General features: G+C 43.5%; 1 protein-coding gene across 2 annotated transcripts; it reads right to left on the bottom strand.

Annotated features, from left to right (window-relative positions):
• Positions 1-6,644: 6,644 nt before the first annotated feature.
• CGA (glycoprotein hormones, alpha polypeptide) lies at positions 6,645-24,565 on the bottom strand. Of its 2 annotated transcripts, XM_077289768.1 has the most exons (5): positions 24,527-24,565; positions 24,290-24,448; positions 15,611-15,713; positions 13,737-13,924; positions 6,645-7,766 (listed from the first exon to the last, which is right to left on the bottom strand). In XM_077289768.1, exons 3-5 carry the CDS (start codon positions 15,708-15,710, stop codon positions 7,689-7,691), a joined length of 366 nt encoding a protein of 121 aa, XP_077145883.1. In that variant the 5' UTR covers positions 15,711-15,713; positions 24,290-24,448; positions 24,527-24,565; the 3' UTR covers positions 6,645-7,688. The 2 variants fall into 2 exon arrangements, with proteins under 2 accessions (XP_077145883.1, XP_077145884.1); XM_077289769.1 differs by lacking the exons at positions 24,290-24,448; positions 24,527-24,565 and adding an exon at positions 17,074-17,190 and having other exon boundaries at positions 15,611-15,717.
• Positions 24,566-25,260: the final 695 nt, after the last annotated feature.

Raw genomic sequence — 25,260 nt, 5'->3', positions numbered from 1 at the left:
CCCCTCTCCCACAGTTGCCCCCTATGTCTTCTTAGGTGATTTTGGTGAGACAGCCAACCTAAAATCAACTGCCCTGCCTCTGTTTGAAGTATTGCTTGGAGCCTAATACTTCCTCGGCGTTCTGGCCACCGGCTACGCGCCTCAGTAGGATGTTGCCTCGATCTTACAGCATGACTCCTACTGGTGTTATCTCCTTTTTGCTTTGATCTCGTTTCTCACTCTCCACAATAAACCTCGCTTCTTGTCCTTTCTTGAGATACCGCCACGATGTAGTGCAGGCGCAGTTCCTTAACGTTCTTTTCTGTTCGCTAGGCCTCTGTCAGGATCCCACCCCTGATAGGGACCCCCCTGAATCTTCCCCTGCAACACCCTCTGCCACAGAATGTTGCTTGGTTCCAACCCAGTCAGCTTTCTCCCTAACTTCCTATCTAACCCCCAGTTTTACCAGATTGTGAGGAGTGGCCTAATACATAGCGCCCTTAGCTCCCCCTGGAGGCCAGACTGTGAAGTGTATTGGTGTCTGTGATACCTGGTCAGGTGAACTCCTTCAGTGCCATCAGATGTACCATCACTCCCCTTAGCGGCAGAGCGATGTTACTGCAACGGCCAGGTCTCTGGGGCGCTGCACACATTCTGCAGAACACACACAGTGCCCCATAGCTGTAACAGGGATCACTGCCTCACACCCCTTATTCCATCGCTACACGGGAGTGGGAAGAGAGAGGCTAAGTGCCAGAATAGGCGCATCTTCCAGATGTGCCTTTTCTGGGGTGGCTGGGGGCAGATCTTTTTAGCCAGGGGGGGGGACCAAAAACCATGGTCCCTCTCTAGGCTATTAATATCTGCCCTCAGTCACTGGCTTTCCCACTCTGGCGGAGAAAATTGCGCGGGAGCCCACGCCAGTTTTTTCCGCGATTTAACCCTTTATTTTAAGAGCTAGAGCCCCCAAATTCTGCACACACACACTACTAACATTAGTAGTGAGGAATATGCCAAAAAAAAGGGGATATGAAAAGGTTTACTGTATGTAAACCATGTTTCATATCATGTCGGGATTGGGAAGGAGATAGCAAAAGCCGGCAATTAAATTACCGGCTTTTCTGCTATCTAGCGCTGTATGAAATATACATATATATATATATATATATATATATATATATATATATATATGTCTCAATGACATACAGTATATATATATATATATATATATATATATATATATATATATATATACCTATAGTATGTGTAGACATTAATTTTATCTGTTCTATTCTAACCTGTCAGTGTGATTTTACTGTACACCGCTCTGAATTGCCGGCTTTTCTGTAGAACACCGCTGCGTATTTCTCGCAAGTCACACTGATGGTCCGTGTGTAATCCATATTTTTCTCGCCCCATAGACTTTCATTGGCGGATTTTTTGCGCAATACACTGACAAACGCAGCATGCTGCGATTTTCTACGCCCATAAAATACGGCAGCGAAATATACGGCAGATAGGAGCTGCACCATAGAAAATCATTGGTCTGTGTGCAATGCATAGTTTTTGCGCCTCTCATATGTTCGTAAAACTCACTAATGTGACCCCGGCCTTAGGTCTAAAGGAAAATTTTGGTGAAAGAAAAGTAAATGTCTATTTTTCCCTTCCACATTCCAAAAATTCCTGTGAAGCACCTGCAGGGTTAATAAACTTCTTGAATGTGGTTTTGAGTACCTTGAGGGGTGCAGTTTTTAGAATGGTGTCACTTTTGGATATTTTCTGTCATATAGGCCCCTCAAAGTCACTTCTAATGTGCGATGGTCCCTAAAAAAATGGTTTTGCAAATTTTGTTGTAAAAATTAGAAATCACTGGTCAACTTTTAACCCTTATAACTTCCTAACAAAAAAGATGTTTTGAAAAATTGTGCTGATGTAAAGTAGACATGTGGGTAATGTTATTTATTAACTATTTTGTGCGATATGACTCTGATGATTTAAGGGCATAAAATTAAAAGTTTGAAAATTGAGAAATTTTCAAACTTTTCTCCAAATTTCCATTATTTTCACAAATAAATGCAAGTCATATCAAAGAAATTTTACCACTATCATAAAGTACAATATGTCATGTGTAAACAGACTCAATCAGTGGGATCCATTGAAGCGTTCTAGAGTTATGACCTCAAAAAGTTACAGTGGTCAGAATTGTAAAAATTGGTCTGGTCAGGTAGGTGAAAACAGGCTTCAGGGCGAAGGGGTAAATGCATTAGACACATCTTATTCCATCTGACCCTTCATTAACACTGACGTGCACAATGCCAGTCTTAATGAATCAGGGCCTAAATATATATACAGTATATGTGAATATCTTATTCTTAGGAATTATTTATATTGTGAATTTGCATTTTGCATTAGCTTTATAAAGGCTTTCTTTACCTTCACAGTTTTATTTTTCCAGGGTATAATAAAAAAGTTGATGCAATTTTGACAGTAATATTAATGAAAATCATTTCATGTCTATAGTTCCTATGCAAACATACAGGTTTCTGCAATACCAAACAACAAATAATCTTTTTATGGTCTGAATTTTTTTCACCCAAAATTTTTTAATACTTTTTGCTAAACCACCAATTTTATGTTAGTGAATATTAGCAGGCAGATAACTGACAACATAACTGCAGGATCAGAAAACACAAAAGTGCTTATTATTATGTTGTAAGGAGGTGGCAGAGAACCTCACTGCTTCTCTCCCTCTCTCCCGTGTGCTGGTCCCGTGCACTTGTGGTGTACCTGTATGTTATGTACCATTTATGCACTACTATTAACATGCATTGTAATATGCTGTGTTTACAATGTTTCCCATGTTTGTTGATGCAACGTGTGATGTCCCTTTTAGTCTGTAATGTATCACTGTTGAACTGTATTGTGTTGCCCTGTACATGTTAGAGGCAGGGACAGGAAGAGTTAACATGTGGGCTGGACTAGCAGCCAGAAAAGGCAGCAGGAAGCTGCTGCTTCCAGTCAGTAGCCCTGGGCAGAGGTTCAGCAGCAGCCAGGGCATTGCTAGAACCACGGAGGGGATAGAATCTGTTGCCCCAGACCAAAGGACAGTGACACGGGCATTGCCAGACCCCTGGGGGGTTTGAATCTATTGCCCAGGACTTAAGAACCGCAACACGGGCCCCAGGACTTTGTAAGGGTCCCGTCGAAGGGATTTCAAGCGTCCAGATTCTGGCGTATGGACTACTGCTTCTACCGGCCGCCGTGGCTGTTGTGGGTACAGCTGCGGACATTGCTAGGGAAAGGGCAGGAAGCTAGTGTTGTACTTCAATTCATCTCTGTAATTAAATTTCTTTCCCTGTTGGACTGCAAGATGTGTCTGAGGATTGTGTCGATTCGGTCTATCTCTGTGCAAGGTGTCTACTGACTGTGGCTTAGTTGACTCGGCTGGGACTACCACCCTGAACCAGCTTGTTACACTTGGCGTAGTGTGGCAGGATAGACCCCCGCAACTCTGCAACCCTGAGAGTAATGAAAGAAGTGCCTGAGATTTGTGATTTTGAACTTGGGACTTTTGTTTTGTTGCCCGCCATGACAGCATTGCAGACAGCAGCTGACAGAGACTTTGAGAAGTTGACCGCTGTAAAAGAGATGAGGATGGCGGATGTTGTTGATTTGAAAATGGCGCTGACCGCTACTGAAGAGATGGCGGCTGTTGGTGTGAAAATGGGAGAAGTGGACACCTTTTGTGGGCATCAAGGAGAGGATTTGGCAGCAAAAGACCAAAGGTAATGCCACCCTGGGAATTATGGTCTGCCCAAAATGGGTGCGGGCGAGGACAGAGTTCCCACCCGTACAGCAGAACCCAATGAAATGGGTGGAACAGCCAAGTGTGGTTCTGCAAACAAATGGGTGGAACCTGAAGAAACCAGACAGCGTACTTTTGAGAGGGATGCCATTGCCTCCTGACATGGAGAGATATAGCATGTTGTTCCACGGCGGCATTGGCCAGCAGGACTGGAGGAAGTCCAAGGCCCAGGCAGAGACGGGCCTACGCTTTGAGGCCTGGTAGTTGGAGGACCTGGAGGAGCGGCCCTTGTCACCGGTGGAGTCTGAGGCAGGCAAGGAATACAATGAGTTTGTGATACCCCAGCGGGAACCTGGAGGAATCCGGAAGACCCTGGAGGCAGCTTTGGGGGGGATCATGGCAGTCGCAATCACCGGCAACGCCGACCGCGCCAGAGGACTGCACCGGGTGCAGCAGTGAGTAAGGAGTCCCCACCCGGCTGTCCCGCTTCTTCGTTTCCAACCCCCTTACCTTCTGCGGCCTTGTCATCATCACAGGAGGTATCCTGGCTTCCTACTCCACCGTCATCTCCATTAGCGACGGCCCCTGTATCCTTGCCGGCTGCACCTGTTCCGGCCAACACCAGCGTCTGGAGTGTCTGAGAGCCTCAGATGTCCATGGCTGTGGAAGCTCACTGGATCCACAAAGTGATATGGGAGTAGAGGCGGAGGAAGCGCCATATCGTCCAAGAGTTGCAGCACCCCGGTGGAGGAACTGCAGCAGGCCGGATGACCCGCGGTGTGATCTGGTATCTTAACCGGAGCAGGGGCTATGGATTTCTGCAGGAGCTGGATACCAGAGCCAAAGTATATGTCAATGCTGGCTCCCTCACGTTCCATGGTCCTCTCCGGGAGGGGGACCACGTGGCCTTCATCAAAGAACAAGTACCCTGGGTGCCCTACGTGGTGGCCATAAAAATGGCATCTGGATAGGAGGAAAATCTACTGCGAGAGGCTCAGCATGTGGAACGGTCAGTTGCCATGGCCACAGTTGCTATAAATGTCCTGGAGAGTGGCATCTCAGAGCAGCGAGGCGGCTGTCAATGTATCAGTGGAGCTGGAAGCTCCGGGGACAGCGGGGCCACTGCTGGGAGGAGTGCGGAGTGAGAGGAACAGTGGGGACTCCTCCTCTTCCAGCGGGTCCTCATCCCACGTCTATGTAGTCATACAGGGCCCGAATGTGGCCCATTACACAAACTAGCGGCCATGTGTGGATTAGAGTGGCTGCCAGTTTCACCCAGAAAAATATATATACCATGGACTGTTCTGCGTCTCTGAAGGGGCAAGGAATTCAGTACGGTGCCAAAGGACTATGTCGTCCAACGTGGCCACCAGATGATGGCCATGTTTCATTGTTTTCCCCTTCTCCCAGTTTGTTTGCACCTGTTGGTGCTCCCCTTGCTGGATCGCAGGACCAAAACCCCACAGGGGTTAACTATGGTGGACTTTGGGTGTGGCTGCTACAACTGAACTGTGTGTCCCTGGACTGTGCACCATTTTACCCTTGGACTAGCCTCCTGTTAAAATGCAGCCCACCACCGTTTAGGGGCCCGTGGTCCACTGAAAGGAAGGAAGGGGAAACTGCCGGGCCTCAATGGGGCCCACCTGTGCTAAAGGGCCATCGGGCCACTGTGAAAGACGTATGATTTATGGACTTCAAAACTATTTTTATGTTCCCCTGGACTATAAGTTTTAAACTGCATTTCTTTTGAGTCCTGACGGTCTTGGGAACAATAGGACTAGGGTCATGTCTACCCGTATAGAGACTGGGACTCTTCCGCTGATGTACTTGAAGCTAATTGCACTAAAGTTTTTCTGTCACCGAAGTTTTGTTTATGCATGTGTTTGCTGCTAATTTTGCAGGGGTCACCATGGCTGAGGACAGCCTTGTTTAAGGAGGGGGGAGTGTAAGGAGGTGGCGGAGAACCTCATTGCTTCTCGCCCTCTCTTCCATGTGCTGGTCCCATGCACTTGTGGTGTACCTGCATGTTATGTACCATTTATGCGCTTTTATTATTATAATATGCTGTGTTTACAATGTTTCCCATGTGTGTTGATGAAATGTGTGATGTGCCTTTTAGTCTGTAACGTATCACTGCCCTGTGTTGCCCTGTACATGTTAGAGGCAGGGACAGGAAGAGTTAACATGTGGGCTGGACTGGCAGCTGCTGCTTCCAGTCAGTAGCCAGGGCGCCTTCGTTCTGGGCAGACTAAAGGACAGTGGCACGGGCATTGCCAGACCCCTGGAGGGGATAGAATCTATTGCCCAGGACTTAAGGACTGCAACACGGGCCTCAGGACTTTGTAAGGGCCCTGCTGAAGGGACTTCAAGTGTCCAGATTCCGGAGTATAGACTACTGCTACTACCGGCCGCCGTGGCTGTTGTGGGTACGGCCGCGAACATTGCTAGGGAAAGGGCAGGAAGCCATTTTTGTACTTCAATTCATCTGTTATTACATTTTGTTCCCTGTTGGACTGCAAGTTGTGTCTGAGGATTGTATCCGTCCGGTCTATCTCAGTGCAAGGTGTCAGGGTGTCTACTGACTGTGGCTTAGTTGACTCGGCTGGGACTACCACCCCGGACCACCTTGTTACAATGCTACCATGGAATTATATAGATCTGCATATGAACTGTAGACACAAAAGGACATGAGATGTAAAATTGTGTTTTTTTTCTATCACTTTACATGCATTTGAAGAATTTAGAGGCATTTGAACAAAAAAATGGTTGTAAAGGCGAACTGTTGCATTGATGTACCTATACACTAAACTTATTGATTTGTAACTACTGATACTTTATATGAAGAAAAACAAAGACATATGATGATTATACATGATGTTTAATGATATATATTTAATAAGACTGCAAAACATGCCTAATCTTGAATGTTCTCAAGGGTAAAATCTGATTTGTCATTCGCAGGGCTAGCAGGACACTGTCACCCCGCATTACATACTGTATATACCGCAATTTGAGATGATTACGAGTAGATGATCAGCATTTTGAGGCTTAAACTATATGAAAATGCTTGGATATTTTTAAGGTCATGTTAAGGTAAGGATTTGCACTGCAAAGTCGCAAATTGAGGAATTACAATATTTCTTAAAGCGTTTTCTCCCAATCGCAATAGTACATCACTTTTCCCTGTTCCGAGGATATTTCTGTCTTACAAGCTGACTCCATTGCCTAAGGCATAATTGTGCCATTGGAAATATTGAACTAGCCATTCTACAAAAATTCTAAAAGAAATAGAATGATAAAAAATAGGCAATGTAGTAATAAATCATATTGAATATGTCCCTTGTGTTCCTGGGATGTAAAATGTGACGCAAAACAGAAATGTACAACATTGGGATGGCTGGTACAGACTCCATCACATAATATATGTATCTATATCAATGTTCTTCAACCAGTGCTTAGGGGAATACTGGCAGTTGTAGTTCTGCAACAGGTTGCACACCCTTTTGACATGATATGTAAATGGTGGACAGACACGTGTGTTCATATCCAAATGTTTGCTGAGCATTTTCTTTGAGAAGAAAGTCTGAATCATCTTGCTTTTCTCACAAGTATTACAATTTACAATTGCAGACAGTGACAAGTTATGGAGATGTACTAAAGACACTTCACATGCTTACATTACCACATTCCCAATAAAGGCGAGAAACCTAAATAAAATATCACTTCTATCTTATTTTATGCAGAAAGTCATTTACCAATTTATTTTAATGCACTGACAGTAATTATAGGGAGTAAGAAGAAATGTACTGACGTTCAGACACATTGGGCTAGGAACATTACTGAAGTTATAAAAATACCACAAAAGAGACGATTGAAGTGACTTTTTCATGTAAGATGTTAGCATTTAAACTTTGTGGTATTGGCATGTACTGCAATGACAAGAAGTATGATTTTCAATCTTTGCATTGTCCTTTAATGTGACCTGTAAAGTTAAAGAAATAAATGTTAATCAATTGTACGGTGTAAACGGCAAATCCTCTCACTCAGTGTATCATTTGCTGGCCTCTCTTGTCCTTTTCTCCTGCAGTCCTAGGTCTCCTCATTTTATCTCAGTAGATAACCTTGCACCTAAGAGAAGAGTTTGGAAAACAGGCCAACTGCATCTGGTGCATGCACCGTGCTCAGATCTAGCCAGGGTCAGTACACCTGCACCAGCAAAATACAGCTCGACTCTTTTCAGAACACAAATTGCATTGCGTGGGCTGTTACACATTTTTGTGAAAATAATCCTAAGGGCAGAGACAGACTGCCGTATTTCTCATGCAAGAATCGCATCGTAAACCTCGTACTGGCTGTCGGCTCTCCTGACCTGAGTTTGACAGCTTCATAGTAAGCCATCACGCTGTCTTGCTCAGGTCAATAGAGGTGCCAGGCCAGTCCATGCAGTGCGATGCGATCATCGCGCGAGTTATACGGCCGTCTGTCTCCGCCCTTAAAGAGAGATTTTCACAAGGACATATTTAAAATGTAATTCTCTAGTCTCCCGGTATTTACCTGCATGCAACCTCCGATCCTCACAAGATCTCCTTCTACACACTCCTCTTAACTCCTCTTCCTACAACCGCATACAAGATTTCTCCCGCGCATCCCCCATACTCTGAAACTCTCTACCCCAACACATCAGACTCTCGCCTACCATAAAAACTTTCAAAAATAACCTGAAGACCCACCTCTTCCGACAAGCCCACAATCTGCAGTAACCACTGCTCAACCAAACCGCTGCACGACCAGCTCTACCCTCACCTACTGTATCCTCACCAATCCCTTGTAGATTGTGAGCCCTCGGGGGCAGGGTCCTCTCTCCTCCTGTACCATTTGTGACCTGTATTGATTAAGATTATTGTACTTGTTTTTATGTATACCTCTCCTCACATGTAAAGCGCCATGGAATAAATGGCGCTATAATAATAAATAATAATAATATTCCCAAAATCACAAGTTACTCTCTCATCCCCATGCAGACCATTGCTCCATTCAAGGCATGGCTACAAAATCCAGTTCTCGGGGTTACAGAGCACCAATGTCGATATAGTTTATGGGTCAAGTGTTCACACCTCTAGCATTCAGAAAGTTATGTCCTCTTCTATTGATAGGGCGTAACTTAGGTATAAGGCTGCTTTCACACTAGCGTCGGCACGGGGCCGTCACTATGCGTCGGCCCGACGTGCCGACGCGCGTTGTGAAAGTGATGCCCGACGTGGGCAGCAGAAGCAGTCTTACGACGCTTCCGCTGCCCCATTGTAAGGTACGGGGAAGAGGGGGCGGAGTTTTGGCCGTGCATGCGCGGTCGAAAATGGCAGACACGACGCACAAAAGAAGTTACATGTAACTTTTTTTGTGCCGACGGTCCGCCAAAACACGACGCAACCGTCGCACGACGGTTGCGACGTGTGGGCATACGTCGCAATGCGTCACTAATGTAAATCTATGGGGAAAAATGCATCCTGTGGGCGACTTTGCAGGATGCGTTTTTTCTCCTAAGCGACGCATTGCAACCTATGCAAAACAATGCTAGTGTGAAAGTAGCCTAAGCCACACAGAATCTCAGCAGTTAGCAGGACCCCAGTTTGAAGTACTGGGGTCCTGGATTCAAATCCCATTAAGAACAACATCTGCAATTAGTTTATATGTTCTTTCCTTGTTTGCGTTTCTCCATGTTCTTCGGTTTCCTGCCACACTTTAACCCCTTTCTGACCTCGGACGGGATAGTACGTCCGAGGTCAGAAGCCCCGCTTTGATGCGCGCTCCGTCGGTGAGCCCGCATCAAAGCCGGGACATATCAGCTGTTTTGAACAGCTGACATGTGCCCGTAATAGGCGCGGGCAGAATCGCGATCTGCCCGCGCCTATTAACTAGTTAAATGCCGCTGTCAAACGCAGACAGTGGCATTTAACCTGCTCTTCTGGCCGGGCGGCCGGAAATGAGCGCATCGCCGACCCCGTCACATGATCGGAGGTCGGCGATGCTTCTCCATTGTAACCATAGAGGTCCTTGAGACCTCTATGGTTACAGATCCCCGGCAGCTGTGAGCGCCACCCTGTGGTCGGCGCTCAAAGCACACCTGATTTTCTGCTGCATAGCAGCGAACAGCAGATCGCTGCTATGTAGCAGAGGCGATCGTGCTCTGCCTGCTTCTAGCCTCCCATGGAGGCTATAGAAGCATGGCAAAAGTTAAAAAAAGTTTTAAAAAATGTGAAAAAAATAAAAAAATATAAAAGTTTAAATCACCCCCAATCAAAATAAAGCAATAAAAAAAAAATCAAACCTACACATATTTGGTATCACCGCGTTCAGAATCGCCTGATCTATCAATAAAAAAAAGCATTAACCTGATCACTAAACGGCGTAGTGAGAAAAAAATTTTAAACGCCAGAATTACGTTTTTTTGGTCGCCGCGACATTGCATTAAAATGCAATAACGGGCGATCAAAAGAACGTATCTGCACCGAAATGGTATCATTAAAAATGCCAGCTCAGCACGCAAAAAATAAGCCCTCAACCAACCCCAGATCATGAAAAATGGAGACGCTACGAGTATCGGAAAATGGCGCAAAGTTTGGAATTTTTTTTCACCACTTAGATAAAAAAATAACCTAGTCATGTTAGGTGTCTATGAACTCGTACTGACGTGGAGAGTCATAATGGCAGGTCACTTTTAGCATTTAGTGAACCTAGCAAAAAAGCCAAACAAACAACAAGTGTGAGATTGCACTTTTTTGCAATTTCGCCTCACTTGGAATTTTTTTCCCATTTTCTAGTACATGACATGGTAAAACCAATGACATGTTTCAAAAGTACATCTCGTCCCACAAAAAATAAGCCCTCACATGGCCAAATTGACGGAAAAATAAAAAAGTTATGGCTCTGGGAAGGAGGGGAGCGAAAAACTAACACGGAAAAACGGAAAATCCCAAGGTCATGAAGGGGTTAAAGATATACTGATAGGGAATTTCGATTGTGAGCCCCAGTGGGGACAATGATAAGATATCTGTAAAGTGCTGTGGAATTAATGGCGCCATATAAGTAAAATAATAAATAATAATCCTTTAAAGGGAACCTGTCAGTGGGATTGTGCACAGTAACCTACAGACAGTGTCAGGTTGGTGCCGTTATACTGAGTAAAATGATACCTTGGTTGATGAAATCCGTCTTCTGGTTGTTCTTTAATCTTTATTTTCAGTTTGTAGTTAACGATATGCTCATGCCCCAGGGCGGCCTGTGGGGGTCTTCATGTGATGCTCGGATTAGATATTCATAATGCAGACTGCTGACAGGTCACTGACCCCTCACTGACTGCCCCCTATTTTGCATAATGAATACCTAACATACTGAAGAAAGAGACAAAAAACACTTCTGCAGGCAGGTGCCGGCCGTGGCCCCTGCTCTGCAGCATAATCGCATGGTTAGTGTGGCAATAATACAATTTCTTGATGTTATATTAGCTCTCGGATCACAGCTATAGACACCGAAAGCTGCTACTGCGCATTTTTCCTAGTTGGATAACATCAAGAATATGTATTATTACCACACTAACCATGCAATTATGCTGCAGAGCAGGGGCCACGGCCGGCACCTGCCTGCAGAAGTGTTTTTTGTCTCTTTCTTCAGTATGTTAGGTATTCATTATGTAAACTAGGGGGCAGTCAGTGAGGGATCAGTGACCTGTCAGCAGTCCGCATTATGAATACCTAATCAGAGCACCATATACACCAGGCCCACCTTAGGGCACGACAATCTCATTAACTACAAACTGAAAATAAAGAATAACCCCTTAACCTCTGGAGGTATTTTCGCTTTTGCGTTTTTTCGTTTTTCGCTCACCTTCTTCCCAGAGCCACAACTTTTTTATTTTTCCGTCTATACGGCCATGTGAGGGCTTGTTTTTTGCAGGATGAGTTGTACTTTTGAACAAAACCATTGGTTTGCCATGTCATGTACTAGGAAATTTTTTCCCATTTTCAAGTGAGGTGAAATTGCAAAAAGAGTGCAATCCCACAATGTTTTTTCTTTGGCTTTTTTACTAGGTTCACTAAATGCTAAAAACTGCTACAAATACTAAAACTGCAGCTCCTCTGCACCTTGCCGGCTTTACTATAGATCCCGTGCAAGCATCTACTGCACGTGGCAGCTTGATATTTCCCAGAAGAGCGTCTGTTACCGGCCGGAACGGCGCCCCAACTTCTTGGGTATGATTTTTCTTTTTTTCCCTTGCTCTGGACTCTGGTTATGATTCCATACCGTGGTGGACATTGAACCACGTTCACACAAGAGGACCTACACACCATAAGAACTGCTCTCAGTTGGGACCATCATTCGTATGCCGCTATCCTTTTTCAGAGAGGTAATTTGATATTTTCTTTTTTGGTTTTATCTGAGTATCAAGGTTTTCTCTTCCTTTTATATTGCATAGTTTTATTCCAATATTAGGTTGGATTTTTTTTTTTTAAGTGTTCTCAGTTTCTTAGCGCAAATATAAATTTCTCTTTTACAAATCGTTTTATACTGGACAAGTAGGGTGGTATTGTCCCTTTATTTGCTGCAGAGACTCGAGACTGTGTGCTGCGCCCTTAGTTGCTTATTTATAAAATACTAAAACTGACCTGCCATTATGATTCTCCAGGTTATTACGAGTTCGTAGACACCTAACATGACTAGGTTATTTTTTATCTAAGTGGTGGAAAAAATTCCAAACTTTGTAAAGAAAAAAAAAATTGCTCCATTTTCCAATACCCGTAGCGTCTCTGTTTTTCATGATCTCGGGTTGTATGAGGGCTTACTTTTTGCGTACCGAGCTGATGTTTTTAATGATACCATTTTGGTGCAGATACGTTCTTTTGATAGCCTGCTATTGCATTTTAATGCAATGTCATGGCTACCAAAAAAAGGAATTCTGGCGTTTTGACTTTTTCTCTAGCTACATCGTTTAGTGATCAGGTTAATATTTTTTTTTATTGATAGATCGGGCGATTCTGAACGCGGAGATACCAAATATGTGTAGGGTTTTTTTTATTGTTTTATTTTGAATGGGGTGAAAAGGGGGCGATTTGAACGTTCATATATTTTTTATTTTTTTATTTTTTTTTTACTTTTGCCATGCTTCAATAGCCTTCAAGGGAGACTAGAAGCTGCCACAACCTGATCGGCTCTGCTACATAGAGGCGATGATCAGACCTCTGGTTGTCATGCCAATGAAATGGTGACCCACGATCACGTGACGGGGGTAACTGGTGGGCGGGTATCAGGCCCAATGGCTGGAAGCATGAGTTAAATGCCACTGTCAGAGTTTGTGGCATTTAATGGGTTTATAGCCACAGGCGGATCGCAATACCACCTGCGGCTATTCCAGGCACATGTCAGCTGTTCAAAACAGCTGACATGTACCAGGAAAGATGTGGGCTCACCGCCGGAGCCCACATCAAAGGGAGGGACTCTGACATCGGCGTATTATTACGCCCAATGTCGGAAATGGGTTAAAGAGCAACAATAAAACGGATTTCGTCAACCAAGGTAACATTGTAATCAGTATAATTGCGCTGACCTGACACTGTGTGTAGGTTACTGTGCACATTCCTGCTGACAGGTTCCCTTTAAGGACCAATCATGCACTGCAGGTCACAAAGTTGCTTTGGCTCATTTTACACAGCTACATGTTCTGTGTGAAACCGTAAGATCAAAATAAAGTATGGGCCTTTACAAGTCAAAAGGCAAGATATCGCTGTTATGAACAGTACAGGTCTATAATATGTCCGTGTGAACAGGCGCTTGGGCTACTCTAACGTTGATCACTGCAAATATGCAGCTAACTGGAACAAAATGGACCATTTTCTTTCCAGTTGAGTGACAGCCATGTGATCATTAAAAAACATCCACTGACTTTTACTAAAGCCCTTACACTGTATTGTGTCTTTGCCACACAGCACTTGGCTTCAGAGGTGATGTTCTTTGGCACCAACATTGTCTTCTTTGATCTCATTGGGGTAGGGTAAGCCCTAGAGAAGCAGCATCCACTGCACTGAAATATTTTTCCTTTCACCTTGTTAGAAATATAATAATTTTCCTTCAGTCTGCATTCTGGACAACCTGGCAAAGAGAAAAATGACAGTCGTGTTGAAAAAGCAAAGTCAGCTTTTAATATTCCTATTACAAAACAGTGGGGCCTTTCCTGAATTACAAGCCTAGGATGAAATCTGTCACTAATTTGAGTAGCGTCATGTTGAGTCCTATTCTTTAAAATATCTCACAATTCATGAAAAATATCTTTAATGTGTCAAGCTGTCAGAAAACATTTGCTTCTAGCAGTTGCCAGATCTTGGAAGATGGTTACATTTTGAACTTTTCAAATACTGTACATCTTGACTAATGATAAATGTTACATTTTCTGACTTGCTGCAGGATACACAGAGCAGTGTTGGACTCCTTATCTACATGAGAATGGAAACTGAGAGCGTCCTCTGGTTCCTTCCCTTCCTTTCTATGTTCTCTGTACCACTATACAGGAGTGATCATGTTTTCCACTTTCCTCTATGTTATAAAGATTTACTTCTATTTTCTGGTTATGTATTGTTAATTTTCTCTTCTTCACATTTGCCGAGTTATTGAATTTTTGCAATGCACCTTGAATATTGCCAGCTCTTCTATGTTCTACATAAATCTTATAAATGTATCTAGCACAATTGATCCTGTTATTTCATTTTACTGTTGTGATTTCCGTACAATTCTCCCATAACCAACACAAATACAAAAGTAATATGGGGACCTCATATGTCTCCCATCCTGGTTCCCATATGCCCCAGATCCTGGTCCCCATATGTCCCCCTTCCTGAGCTGCATATTGCCTTCATCCTGGTCCCCCTATTGCCTCCCATCCTGTTCCCCATATGTCCCCCACCATGGTCCCCATATTGTCACCATCCTAGCCCTCATCTGCCCCCCATTCAGGTCCCAATATGTCCCCCATCCTGGTCCCATATGTCCTCCATCCTGGTTCCTATATGTTCCCCATCATGGTCCCTATATTGCCTCTATCCTGGTCCTCCTTTGTCCTCCATCGTGGTCCACATATATCCTCCATCCTGGTCCCCATGTACCCCATCATGGTTCCCATATTGCTTCCATCCTGGTCCTCATATCTCCTCCATCCTGGTCCCCATATGTCTCCCATCCTGGTCCCATATGTCCTCCATCCTGGTCCCCATGTACCCCATCATGGTTCCCATATTGCTTCCATCCTGGTCCTCATATCTCCTCCATCCTGGTCCCCATATGTCTCCCATCCTGGTCCCCATATGTCTCCCATCATGGTCCCCATATTGCCTCTATCCTGGTCCTCCTTTGTCCTCCATCGTGGTCCACATATATCCTCCATCCTGGTCCCCATGTACCCCATATTGCTGCTCTTCTGTAACAAAATAACAAAAAGATCCTTCTTACCTGTCTGTGGTCCTGCGGCATCCTTTTCCTGCTCCATATGCGGCACAGACAGGCCGGCACATGGCTGTAACGTCATACACCGGCAAAGTGGCCGCCGGCGTCCCTTAACAAGCTGTGCTGTTTATAGATGTGCAGAGTGAAATAAACCCATTTTTGCTCTTACTAACTGTATGCCTATTTGTACTAGTTTAGATCTCATTAGCACAACTATTGATGTAGGGATTAGGTAACCAAGCTGACATTTCTATTTTACTGGAAAATTTGGGGGAGGGGTAGCTTTGAGAGTACATGGAGATATCATTAACTATAGAAGAAATAGACAGCAGACATAATTACCTGGAGCCAGTAAATTCTCTTCAGGAAAGGAATGAATGACATGCATACATACTGCGAAAAACACCAGGACAACTGCTATGTATTTGCCATAACAATCCATATTCTTCCTTAAAAAAAAGGCAAATAGTTTCTTATGACGTGTCAAGTCACCGTACCAATTTGTAGTCAGCAAAAAAGGAGCTAAAAGTACAAATGCACCAATCAACAACATGTACTATATGATGGCTATAAATACCAGAAAAAATGAATATGTCCTACAAAGAAAAAAATGAATATAGCCAAAAATATGTAAAAAGTATATCAATCCTTATTAGTAATAATATAAGCAAAGGTTTAAAAACAGGGAAAATATCTGGAAGATGAGGACAAAACTAAGGGGAGGAGACAACAGATTTGAGAAGGTGATATTTAAAAATGGTGCACGATCATGGAGTTTACGTTCACCAAATGGGAACTCAATTCACATGTATCAGAGGGAAATGGCTTTCAGTCAGAAAAAATGGGAAGGAAGGACATGGAAAGGTGGTGATGAGCAATCTCAGTTTATGGCTTCTCCTCCTCTTGCAATACTTTAATGTTTTCACCATTTTATATTCTATCAAAAATTAGACTGCAATATTTATTCATACTGCTATATGAGAAAAATAAGCTGGCACCGAACATTACTAAATCTCAAAGTGTTCTTTACTATAGGTTCAAGGTGATCACCTCCATAGGTCTGTGGCATCATGTCCTTATATCAGGATAGCCCTAAAGAAATGTTAATAAAAAATGGGACATGACATGCTGAAGTCAATTCATGTGACTCAGACTCTTTGTGGTTATATTTCAAAGAGTCTTCCTAAAATTGCATTGTATCCCTTATCTGTTAGATAACTTGCTGATCACTCCGGCTTCAACTGCTGGGACCCCCAGAGATTCTGAGAAGGGCTCATATGGAGGAGCGACTGATTTATTTATTTTTATCTGAAAAGTTCTAGTGTTTTAGAGAAAGTCAAGACAGATGATCTGGCCTGGGACCATAGGCAGAGATGGCATTAGTCCAGTGCCGCCCCTGGACAGCTTCTCCCCACGCCGCTCCAGGTGATTGACAGGTCTGTGCCATTGTAAGAGACACGGCAGTCACCTGGAAAGGCACTAGGATCGTGTATTGCTCCAGCATTTCAGAGACAAATATCCGTCTGTAATCATTCAGCCAGGCTCCGACTCACGCTGCCAGTGGTTGGGCAGCATGAATAAGCTGACAGGGAAAAATGTACCCTTTCCACCATTTTATTGTAATGACTTACACCTCTTCTGTGCTTTGGATTTACTCCTAGTTTGGGCTTGTAAATACTGATAAGAAATCCGGCCCCAAATCCTGAAACGTGGAAGTGCTCTTACTTTATAACTATTTGCTCTTCATGGTATATAAGGGTTGTCCTTCATTATTATATTTGTTATATCGAATATATATTTCTTACCTTTTTTCAAAAATCAGACGCTGTTCTTTGGCCTCACTATAAACCCTTATAACAAAAATTGTCCTTAAATCCCCTTCAAAAACCTACATTAGTGGGTAAAGGCCCCGTCACACTTAGCGACGCTGCAGCGATACAGACAACGATGCCGATCGCTGCAGCGTCGCTGTTTAGTCGCTGTGTGGTCGATGCCGAGGTCCCCGGGTAACCAGGGTAAACATCGGGTTGCTAAGCGCAGGGCCGCACTTAGTAACCCGATGTTTACCCTGGTTACCAGTGTAAAATGTAAAAAAACAAACACTACATACTCACCTTCGCGTCCCCCGGCGTCCGCTTCCTGCAGTGACTGAGCGCCGGCCCTAACAGCAGAGCGGTGACGTCACCGCTGTGCTGTGCTTTCACTTTACAGCCGGCAGTCAGTCAGTGCGGGAAGCAGACGGCAAGGGACCTGACGGACACCGGAATGTGAGTATGTAGTGTTTTTTTTTTTTTTACATTTACGATGGTAACCAGGGTAAACATCGGGTTACTAAGCGCGGCCCTGCGCTTAGTAACCCGATGTTTACCCTGGTTACCAGTGAAGACATCGCTGGATCGGTGTCACACACACCGATTCAGCGATGTCAGCGGGACCTCAACGATCAAAAAAAGGTCCAGGCCATTCCGACACGACAAGCGATCTCACAGCAGGGGCCTGATCGCTGGTACGTGTCACACATAGCGAGATCGCTACTGAGATCGCTGTTGCGTCACAAAACTTGTGACTCAGCAGCGATCTCGCTAGCGATCTCGCTTAGTGTGACGGGGGCTTAACACTTCTTAGGATCATACCAATAAACCACGATCAGCCCAGTGTAATGTTGCATCAGGAGTCCAAACATTTTTTTTTAAGTGATTGAAAATCAGTTGAATATTAAAGAAAGAAAGGTAATTTTTATTGGTAAATATTAAACACATTTTAATCAGAACAAAGTGCTGGAATAAAAGAAGGTCGGGCTCTTATTCTAAAAAGGCGACACAGGCATAAAAGCAAAGCTATAGAGGAAATGAAAAAATAGACCTATCATTTTTATATATAGTCTATTATCTACTCAGAACTCCACATAGCTACAGAATGGGCGACAATATATATAAAAAAAGTACCAAAAAGTACAATGTGTGGGGCAGCCATACTATATGGTGGGAGGTTTGCCTACTTGGTCCCCTGTGTTACTTCGGTTCTGGCCTTTAAGGAGGTGAATATTTGCACAATCTATATGGACACATTGTATTTTTTGGTACTTTTTTATATATATTATAGCCTATTTTAGTATAGCATCTTTTTTTCTATAGCTATGTGGTGTTCTGAGTAGATAATAGACTATATATAAAAATGATAGGTTTAATTTTTCATTTGCTCTATAGCTTTGTTTTTATGCCTTCTTTTATTCCAGCACTTTGTTCTGATTAACCCCTTAGTGACAGAGCCAATTTGGTACTTAATGACCGAGCCAATTTTTACAATTCTGACCACTTTCACTTTATCAGGTTATAACTCTGGAACACTTTAACGGATCCTGCTGATTCTGAGACTGTTTTCTCGTGACATATTGTACTTCATGTTAGTGGTAACATTTCTTTGATATTTCTTGCGATTATTTATGAAAAAAATTGAAATATGGCGAAAATTTGTAAAATTTTATAATTTTCAAATTTTGTATTTTTATGCCCTTAAATCAGAGAGATATGTCACACAAAATAATTAATAAATAACATTTGCCACATGTCTACTTTACATCAGCACAATTTTGGAAACAAAATTTTTTTTTGTTAGGGAGTTATAAGGGTTAAAAGTTGACCAGCAATTTCTCATTTTTACAACACCATTTTTTTTTAGGGACCACATCACATTTGAAGTCATTTTGAGGGGTCTATATGATAGAAAATTACCAAGTGTGACACCATTCTAAAAACTGCACGCCTCAAGGTGCTCAAAACCACATTCAAGAAGTTTATTAACCCTTTACGTGCTTCACAGGAACTGAAACAATGTGGAATGAAAAAATGAACATTTAACTTTTTTTTGCAAACATTTTAAATCAGAAGCATTTTTTTTTATTTTCACAAGTGTAAAAACAGAAATTTAACCATAAATTTTGTTGTGCAATTTCTCCTGAATACGCCGATACCACATATGTGGGGGTAAACCACTGTTTGGGCGCACCGCAGAGCTTGGAAGAGAAGGAGCGCCATTTGACTTTTTCAATGCAGAATTGGCTGGAATAGAGATCGGATGCCATGTCATGTTTAGAGAGTCCCTGATGTGCCTAAACAGTGGAAACGCTCCACAGGTGACACCATTTTGGAAACTAGACCCCTTAAGGAACTTAACTAGATGTGTGGTGAGCACTTTAAACCCCCAGGTGCTTCATGGAAGTTTATAATGTAGAGCCGTGAAAATAAAAAATCACATTTTTTCTACAAAAATGATCTTTTTGCCCCCAAATTTTTATTTTGACAAGGGTAACAGGAGAAATTAGACCACAAAGGTTGTTGTGCAATTTCTCCTGAGTACGTCGATACCCCATATGTGGGGGTAAACCACTGTTTGGGCGCACCGCAGAGCTTGGAAGAGAAGGAGTGCCGTATTACTTTTTCAATGTAGAATTGGCTGGAATTGAAATCGGACACCATGTCGCGTTTGGAGAGCCCCTGATGTGCCTAAACAGTAGAAACCCCCCACAAGTGACCCCATTTTGGAAACTAGACCCCTTAAGGAACTTATCTAGATGTGTGGTGAGCACTTTAAACCCCCAAGTGCTTCACAGAAATTTATAACGTAGAGCCGTGAAAATAAAAAACCCTTTTTTTTCCTCAAAAATGATTTTTTAGCCTGCATTTTTTTATTTTCTCAAGGGTAACAAGAGACATTTGACCCCAAAATCTGTTGATCAGTTTGTCCTGAGTACGCTGATACCCCATATGTGGGGGGGGGCACTGTTTGGGCACCCATCAGGGCTCGGAAGGGAAGGAGCGCCGCTTGGAATGCAGACTTTGATGGGATGGTCTGCGGGCGTCATGTTGCATTTGCAGAGATCCTGATGTACCTAAACAGTAGAAAGCCCCCACAAGTGACCCCATTTTGGAAACTAGACACCCCAAAGAGCTTATATAGATGTGTGGTGAGCACTATGAACCCCCAACTGCTTCACAGAAGTTTATAATGTAGAGCCATGAAAATAAAAAAAATCATATTTTTTCAACAAAAATGATCTATTCACCTCCAAATTTTTACTTTCACAAGGGTAACAGGAGAAATTGGACCACAAAATTTATTGTGCAATTTATGCTGAGTAGGCTGATACCCCATATGTGGGGGTAAACTACTGTTTTGGCGCATGGCAGAGCTCGGAAGGGAAGGAGCGCCGTTTTGGAATGCAGACTTTGATAGAATGGTCTGCGGGCGTTATGTTGCGTTTGCAGAGCCCCCGATGTACCTAAACAGTAGAAACCCCCCACAAGTGACCCCATTTTGGAAAATAGACCCCCCAAGGAACTTATCTAGATGTGTTGTGAGAACTTTGAATGCCCAAGTGCTTCACAGAAGTTTATAATGCAGAGTTGTGAAAATAAAAAAAATAAATCTTTTCCACAAAAAAGATTTTTTTAGCCCCCAAATTTTTATTTTCACAAGGGTAACAAGAAAAATTGGACCCCAAAAGTTGGTGTGCAATTTGTCCTGAGTAGACTGATACCACATGTGTGGGGGGGACCACTGTTTGGGTGCATGGCTGAGCTCGGAAGGGAAGGAGTGCCCGTTTTGGACTGCAGACTTTGATAGAATGGTCTGCGGGTGTTATGTTGTGTTTGCAGAGCCCCTGATGTACCTAAACAGTAGAAACCCCCCACAAGTGACCCCATTTGGGAAACTAGACCCCCAAGGAACTTATCTAGATGTGTTGTGAGAACTTTGAATGCTCAAGTGCTTCACAGATGTTTATAATGCAGAGTTGTGAAAATAAAAAATATTTTTTTTCCACAAAAAAGATTTTTTAGCCCCCAAGTTTTTATTTTCACAAGGGTAACAGAAGAAATTGGACCCCAAAAGTTGTTGTCCAATTTATCCTGAGTACGCTGATGCCCCATATGTGGGGGTAAACCACTGTTTGGGCGCACGGCAGAGCTCAGTAGGGAGGGAGCACCATTTGACTTTTTGAGCGCAAAATTGGCTGTGGCGTTTAGAGACCCCCTGATGTACCTAAACAGTGGAAACCCCCCAATTCTAACTCCAACCCTAACCCCAATACACCCCTAACCCTAATCCCAACCCGATCCATAATCCTAATCACAACCCTAACCCCCAAAACACCCCTAACCCTAATCCCAAAGCTAACCATAACCCTAATCAAAACCCTAAACCCAACACACCCCTAATCCTAATCTCAACCCTAACCTTAACCCTAATCCCAAACCTAACCCTAATCCCAAATGTAACCCTAATGCCAACCCTAATCCAAACCCTAATCCCAACTCTAACCTTAACTTTAGCCCAAACCCTAACTTTAGCCCTAAACCTAGCCCCAACCCTAACCCTAACTTTAGCCCCAACCCTAACCCTAGCCCTAACTCTAGCTCTAACCCTAATCCTAGCTCTAACCCTAACCCAAGCCCTAACCCTAGCCCTAAGGCTATGTGCACACGTTGCAGATTTTGCTGCGGATCTGCAGCGTTTCCGCAGCTGCGCGTCCGCAGCAGTGTCCCATGAGTTTACAGTACAATGTAAACCTATGGGAAACATAAAATGCTGTGCCCATGCTGCGGAAAAATCCACGTGGAAACGCAGCGGTTTACATTCCGTAGCATGTCACTTCTTTCTGCGGATTCCGCAGCGGTTTTACACCTGCTCCATAATAGAAAATCGCAGGTGTAAAACCGCAGGGGAATCCGCACAAAAACCGCGGTACATCCAAGATAAACCCGCAGGAAAAACGCAGCATTTTGGCCCTGTGGATTTATCAAATTCGCTGTGGAAAACTCCGCAGAGAACCATTCTACGTGTGCACATATCCTAACCCTTCCCCTAACCCTACCCCTAACCCTACCCCTAACCCTAATTGGAAAATAGATAAAAAAAATGTATTTTATTATTTTTTCCTTACTAAGGGGGTGATAAAGGGGGGGTTATTTACTATTTTTTTTATTGTGATCACTGTGATAGGATCTCACAGTGACCAAAATAAAACAAGAGGAAGAATTTTCCTCTGCCAGCCGGCAGATCATGGCGGGCGCACTGCGAATGCGCCCGCCATTTTCTTACCGCAGCAAGAAGCCGGCGACCAGCAGAAGAAGCAGGAGGACCCAGGGACACCGGTAAGTATAACAGGGTCCCCGATTCCCCTATTTCTCTGTCCTCTGATGTGCGATCACATCAGAGGACAGAGAATGACATCGCTTTTTTTTTTTTTTTTTGCGGTCGCCGGTAAACAGTTAATTACCGGCGATCGCAAAATTAGGGGTCGGTAAAAACCGACCCCGATCATGTTCTTTGGGGTCTCGGCTACCCCCGGCAGCCGAGACCCCAAAGAACCTCCGGGTGGCGGGCGGCGCCCGCCATTTTTTTCCCGGAAAAAGATGGCGGCGCCCATCGGGAGCCACGAGGAGCACCGCGGGAGATAGGTAAGTATCGGGGGGCGATCGGGGACCCCATTTCTCTGTCCTCCGATGTGCGATCACATCGGAGGACAGAGAAATTAAATGGCAAATCGCGGGGTTTTTTGTTGCGACCGCCGGTAAACGGTTAATTATCGGCAGTGGTTTAAGTACCCTTAACTGCCGCCGTTAAAAGGCGTATCGGCGGTCGTTAAGGGGTTAATGTGTTTAATATTTACCAATAAAAATAAAGTTTTTTACTTTAATATAAATAAATATAAATAAATAATCCTTATTTTATATAGCGCTACCATATTCCGCAGCGCTTTACAGTTTGCACACATTATTCAGCTGATTATCAGTTTAGACCCTGATGCAACATTACTCTGGGCTGATCGTCGTTAATCACTACGGCCCTGTATGGTTCGCCCTGTGCTCGTTCTCTGACGCACTTTTACAATGTGTTTATGAGATAAAGTAGTATGTTATATCCTTGAACGCTCGAGGAAGCTAACATTATAACGAGCCGTTATGTGATTCATCTAGAAACCTTATACTTTGTTATTTGAAATAGAATTGTGCCATTTTATGAATTTGACTTCTTAAATAAATGATTTATTTCTGAACTCTAAAAGCGAATATCATGTGTTTGTTCATAAGGTTAATTACTACTTATGCTATCGATGGGAAGAAAGACCTAACGGCTTAAAAAGTCCTACGATCTCTGTGTCTGAGAAGTTGCCTAATGACTAATGTACTCCAAATAATTTTTACGTCCTCAGGTTTACACTAGAGATCGACATTGGTGACTGTAATATTACAAATTAATACCCTGTAGGGTTTTTTCTTTTGTTTGTTTTTTTATGCTCACCTAAACAGTGGAGAAGAGATTTACTGCCACCTAGTGGTCACAAACTAATATACACTCATCAATATAAGTGGAACAGTATCTTGATCTTTTTGATCGTTGTAGACAGGTTTTTCAAGACTTTCTTTAAAGAGAATGCCAGGCTTTTTACAAGCAAATCTTGAGTGCTTATTAGCTTGTCTTTTTGTGTGTGTTTAAAAAAAATATCATGGTCGAAAACAGTAACCCCTTCTCTTCTTGGTGCCACAGCATGTGGACCTTGCCTTTCCTTACACCTTGTAATTACTTTTTTCTTATTTCCACTAAACAAGATCTTAGTTCATCATTTAGGATATTATGCTTGAGTTTATCTGTGGCCTATTAGAAAATCGGACCCCAGATTAAGTGATCATGTAAATGGAATATAAACTGTAGTGCATGGTAAGTATAGACCAACAAGGCCACCGTGAAATGTCCTTTAGGTTTTGCCAGGTGTGTTACTTATGGAGATATTGTTACCTACAAGCAAAGCATTTCAAATTTTGTAGTAACTTCTGCAAAAAAAGCTGCGAATCCTGCACGTGTATGTACAGTCTTAATGCACCTGCCATTTCTTATCCTTTCCTGTGCTGGTGTGCATGAGATCTTTCATACATTTATCAAAGTGTGAATACTACAAATTACTAAAATGAGAGATCTACATACAACATACGCTTCAGACAGAATGAAAAAGCAATTTTGTACCTGAATCCAATGGAGCAGCGGTACGCCAGTGGTCAGAACTTCTCTTAATGTCAGACTTCTCTTGCAGTTACTGACGTCTGTTCTCTCCCTTTTATATCTGTCTGCTCCTATAACACTAGATGCACTAGATAAGCTCGGGATCAACTCCCCGTCTGTTGGCTGCCGAGGAGCTCTTGATGTAATTAAATTTATATCCCTTTAATCATTTTGTGTTTTTAAAATTCATATTAAATTTACCTGCTATCGTGCTACCGGTGTCAGGTTATTATTACCAAGATCTACAGTCCCAGAATACATTTCTGAGTCTTCGGCTTGCATCATGTCCTTCCTGGGGTGTGTTATTTGCAGAAGGTTTAGGTTAAACAATTTAGAACTGTGTAGAGATTGGTCTGGAAAACAAATTGCTAATTGACGTAAGCTGGTAGTATAAAATTGCTCATTCTGTAGCATCACTCTTGTCTTTAAAGGGCCACTGTCACCCCCTCCAGCCGTTATAAACTAAAAGAGCCACCTTGTGCAGCAGTAATGCTGCATTCTAACAAGGTGGCTCTTTTAGTTTTAGGTTCAAGTATACCCCAAATAAAGCGTTTTTATACTTAGCCACAATTCCTGTCTCTAGCCAGGGAGGCGGGTCCTCACTCCCCAGCTCGAACCGCTCCTCTGCCGTCACTCCAATCTTCCTGCGCTTTCAGCGCCGCCCCCTCAGCGCTGTTATCGTTTCAAAACCGGGGCCTGCGCAGTGTACTGCTGTGCTGCGCAGATGCAGTAAGCTCTGGCCGTCTGACGTCCCAGCCAGGCTTGCACACTGCGCCTGCGCGGGCATTGCGGCCACCCACCTTTGGAATCCCCGCCCCGCATTATGCATTATGCACAGTGCGGGGCGGGGATTCCAAAGGTGGCTGGCGGCAATGCCCGCGCAGGCGCAGTGTGCAAGCCTGGCTGGGACGTCAGACGGCCAGAGCTTACTGCGT

Source organism: Ranitomeya variabilis, chromosome 2 (genome assembly GCF_051348905.1).
Source record: "Ranitomeya variabilis isolate aRanVar5 chromosome 2, aRanVar5.hap1, whole genome shotgun sequence".
In the NCBI taxonomy this organism is placed as follows: domain Eukaryota; kingdom Metazoa; phylum Chordata; class Amphibia; order Anura; family Dendrobatidae; genus Ranitomeya; species Ranitomeya variabilis.
The sequence above is the reverse complement of the archived record's forward strand: the minus strand, read 5'-3'. Positions and strand labels throughout refer to the sequence as shown.

Coding starts and splice junctions, on each gene's coding strand:
- CGA (XM_077289768.1), bottom strand. CDS start 15,710: ATGGATTGTTATGGCAAATACATAGCAGTTGTCCTGGTGTTTTTCGCA. Junction 13,925..15,610: donor AGAGAATTTACTGGCTCCAG/GTAATTATGTCT, acceptor TCTCTTTGCCAG/GTTGTCCAGAATGCAGACTG. Junction 7,767..13,736: donor TGGCAAAGACACAATACAGT/GTAAGGGCTTTA, acceptor TTAACTTTACAG/GTCACATTAAAGGACAATGC.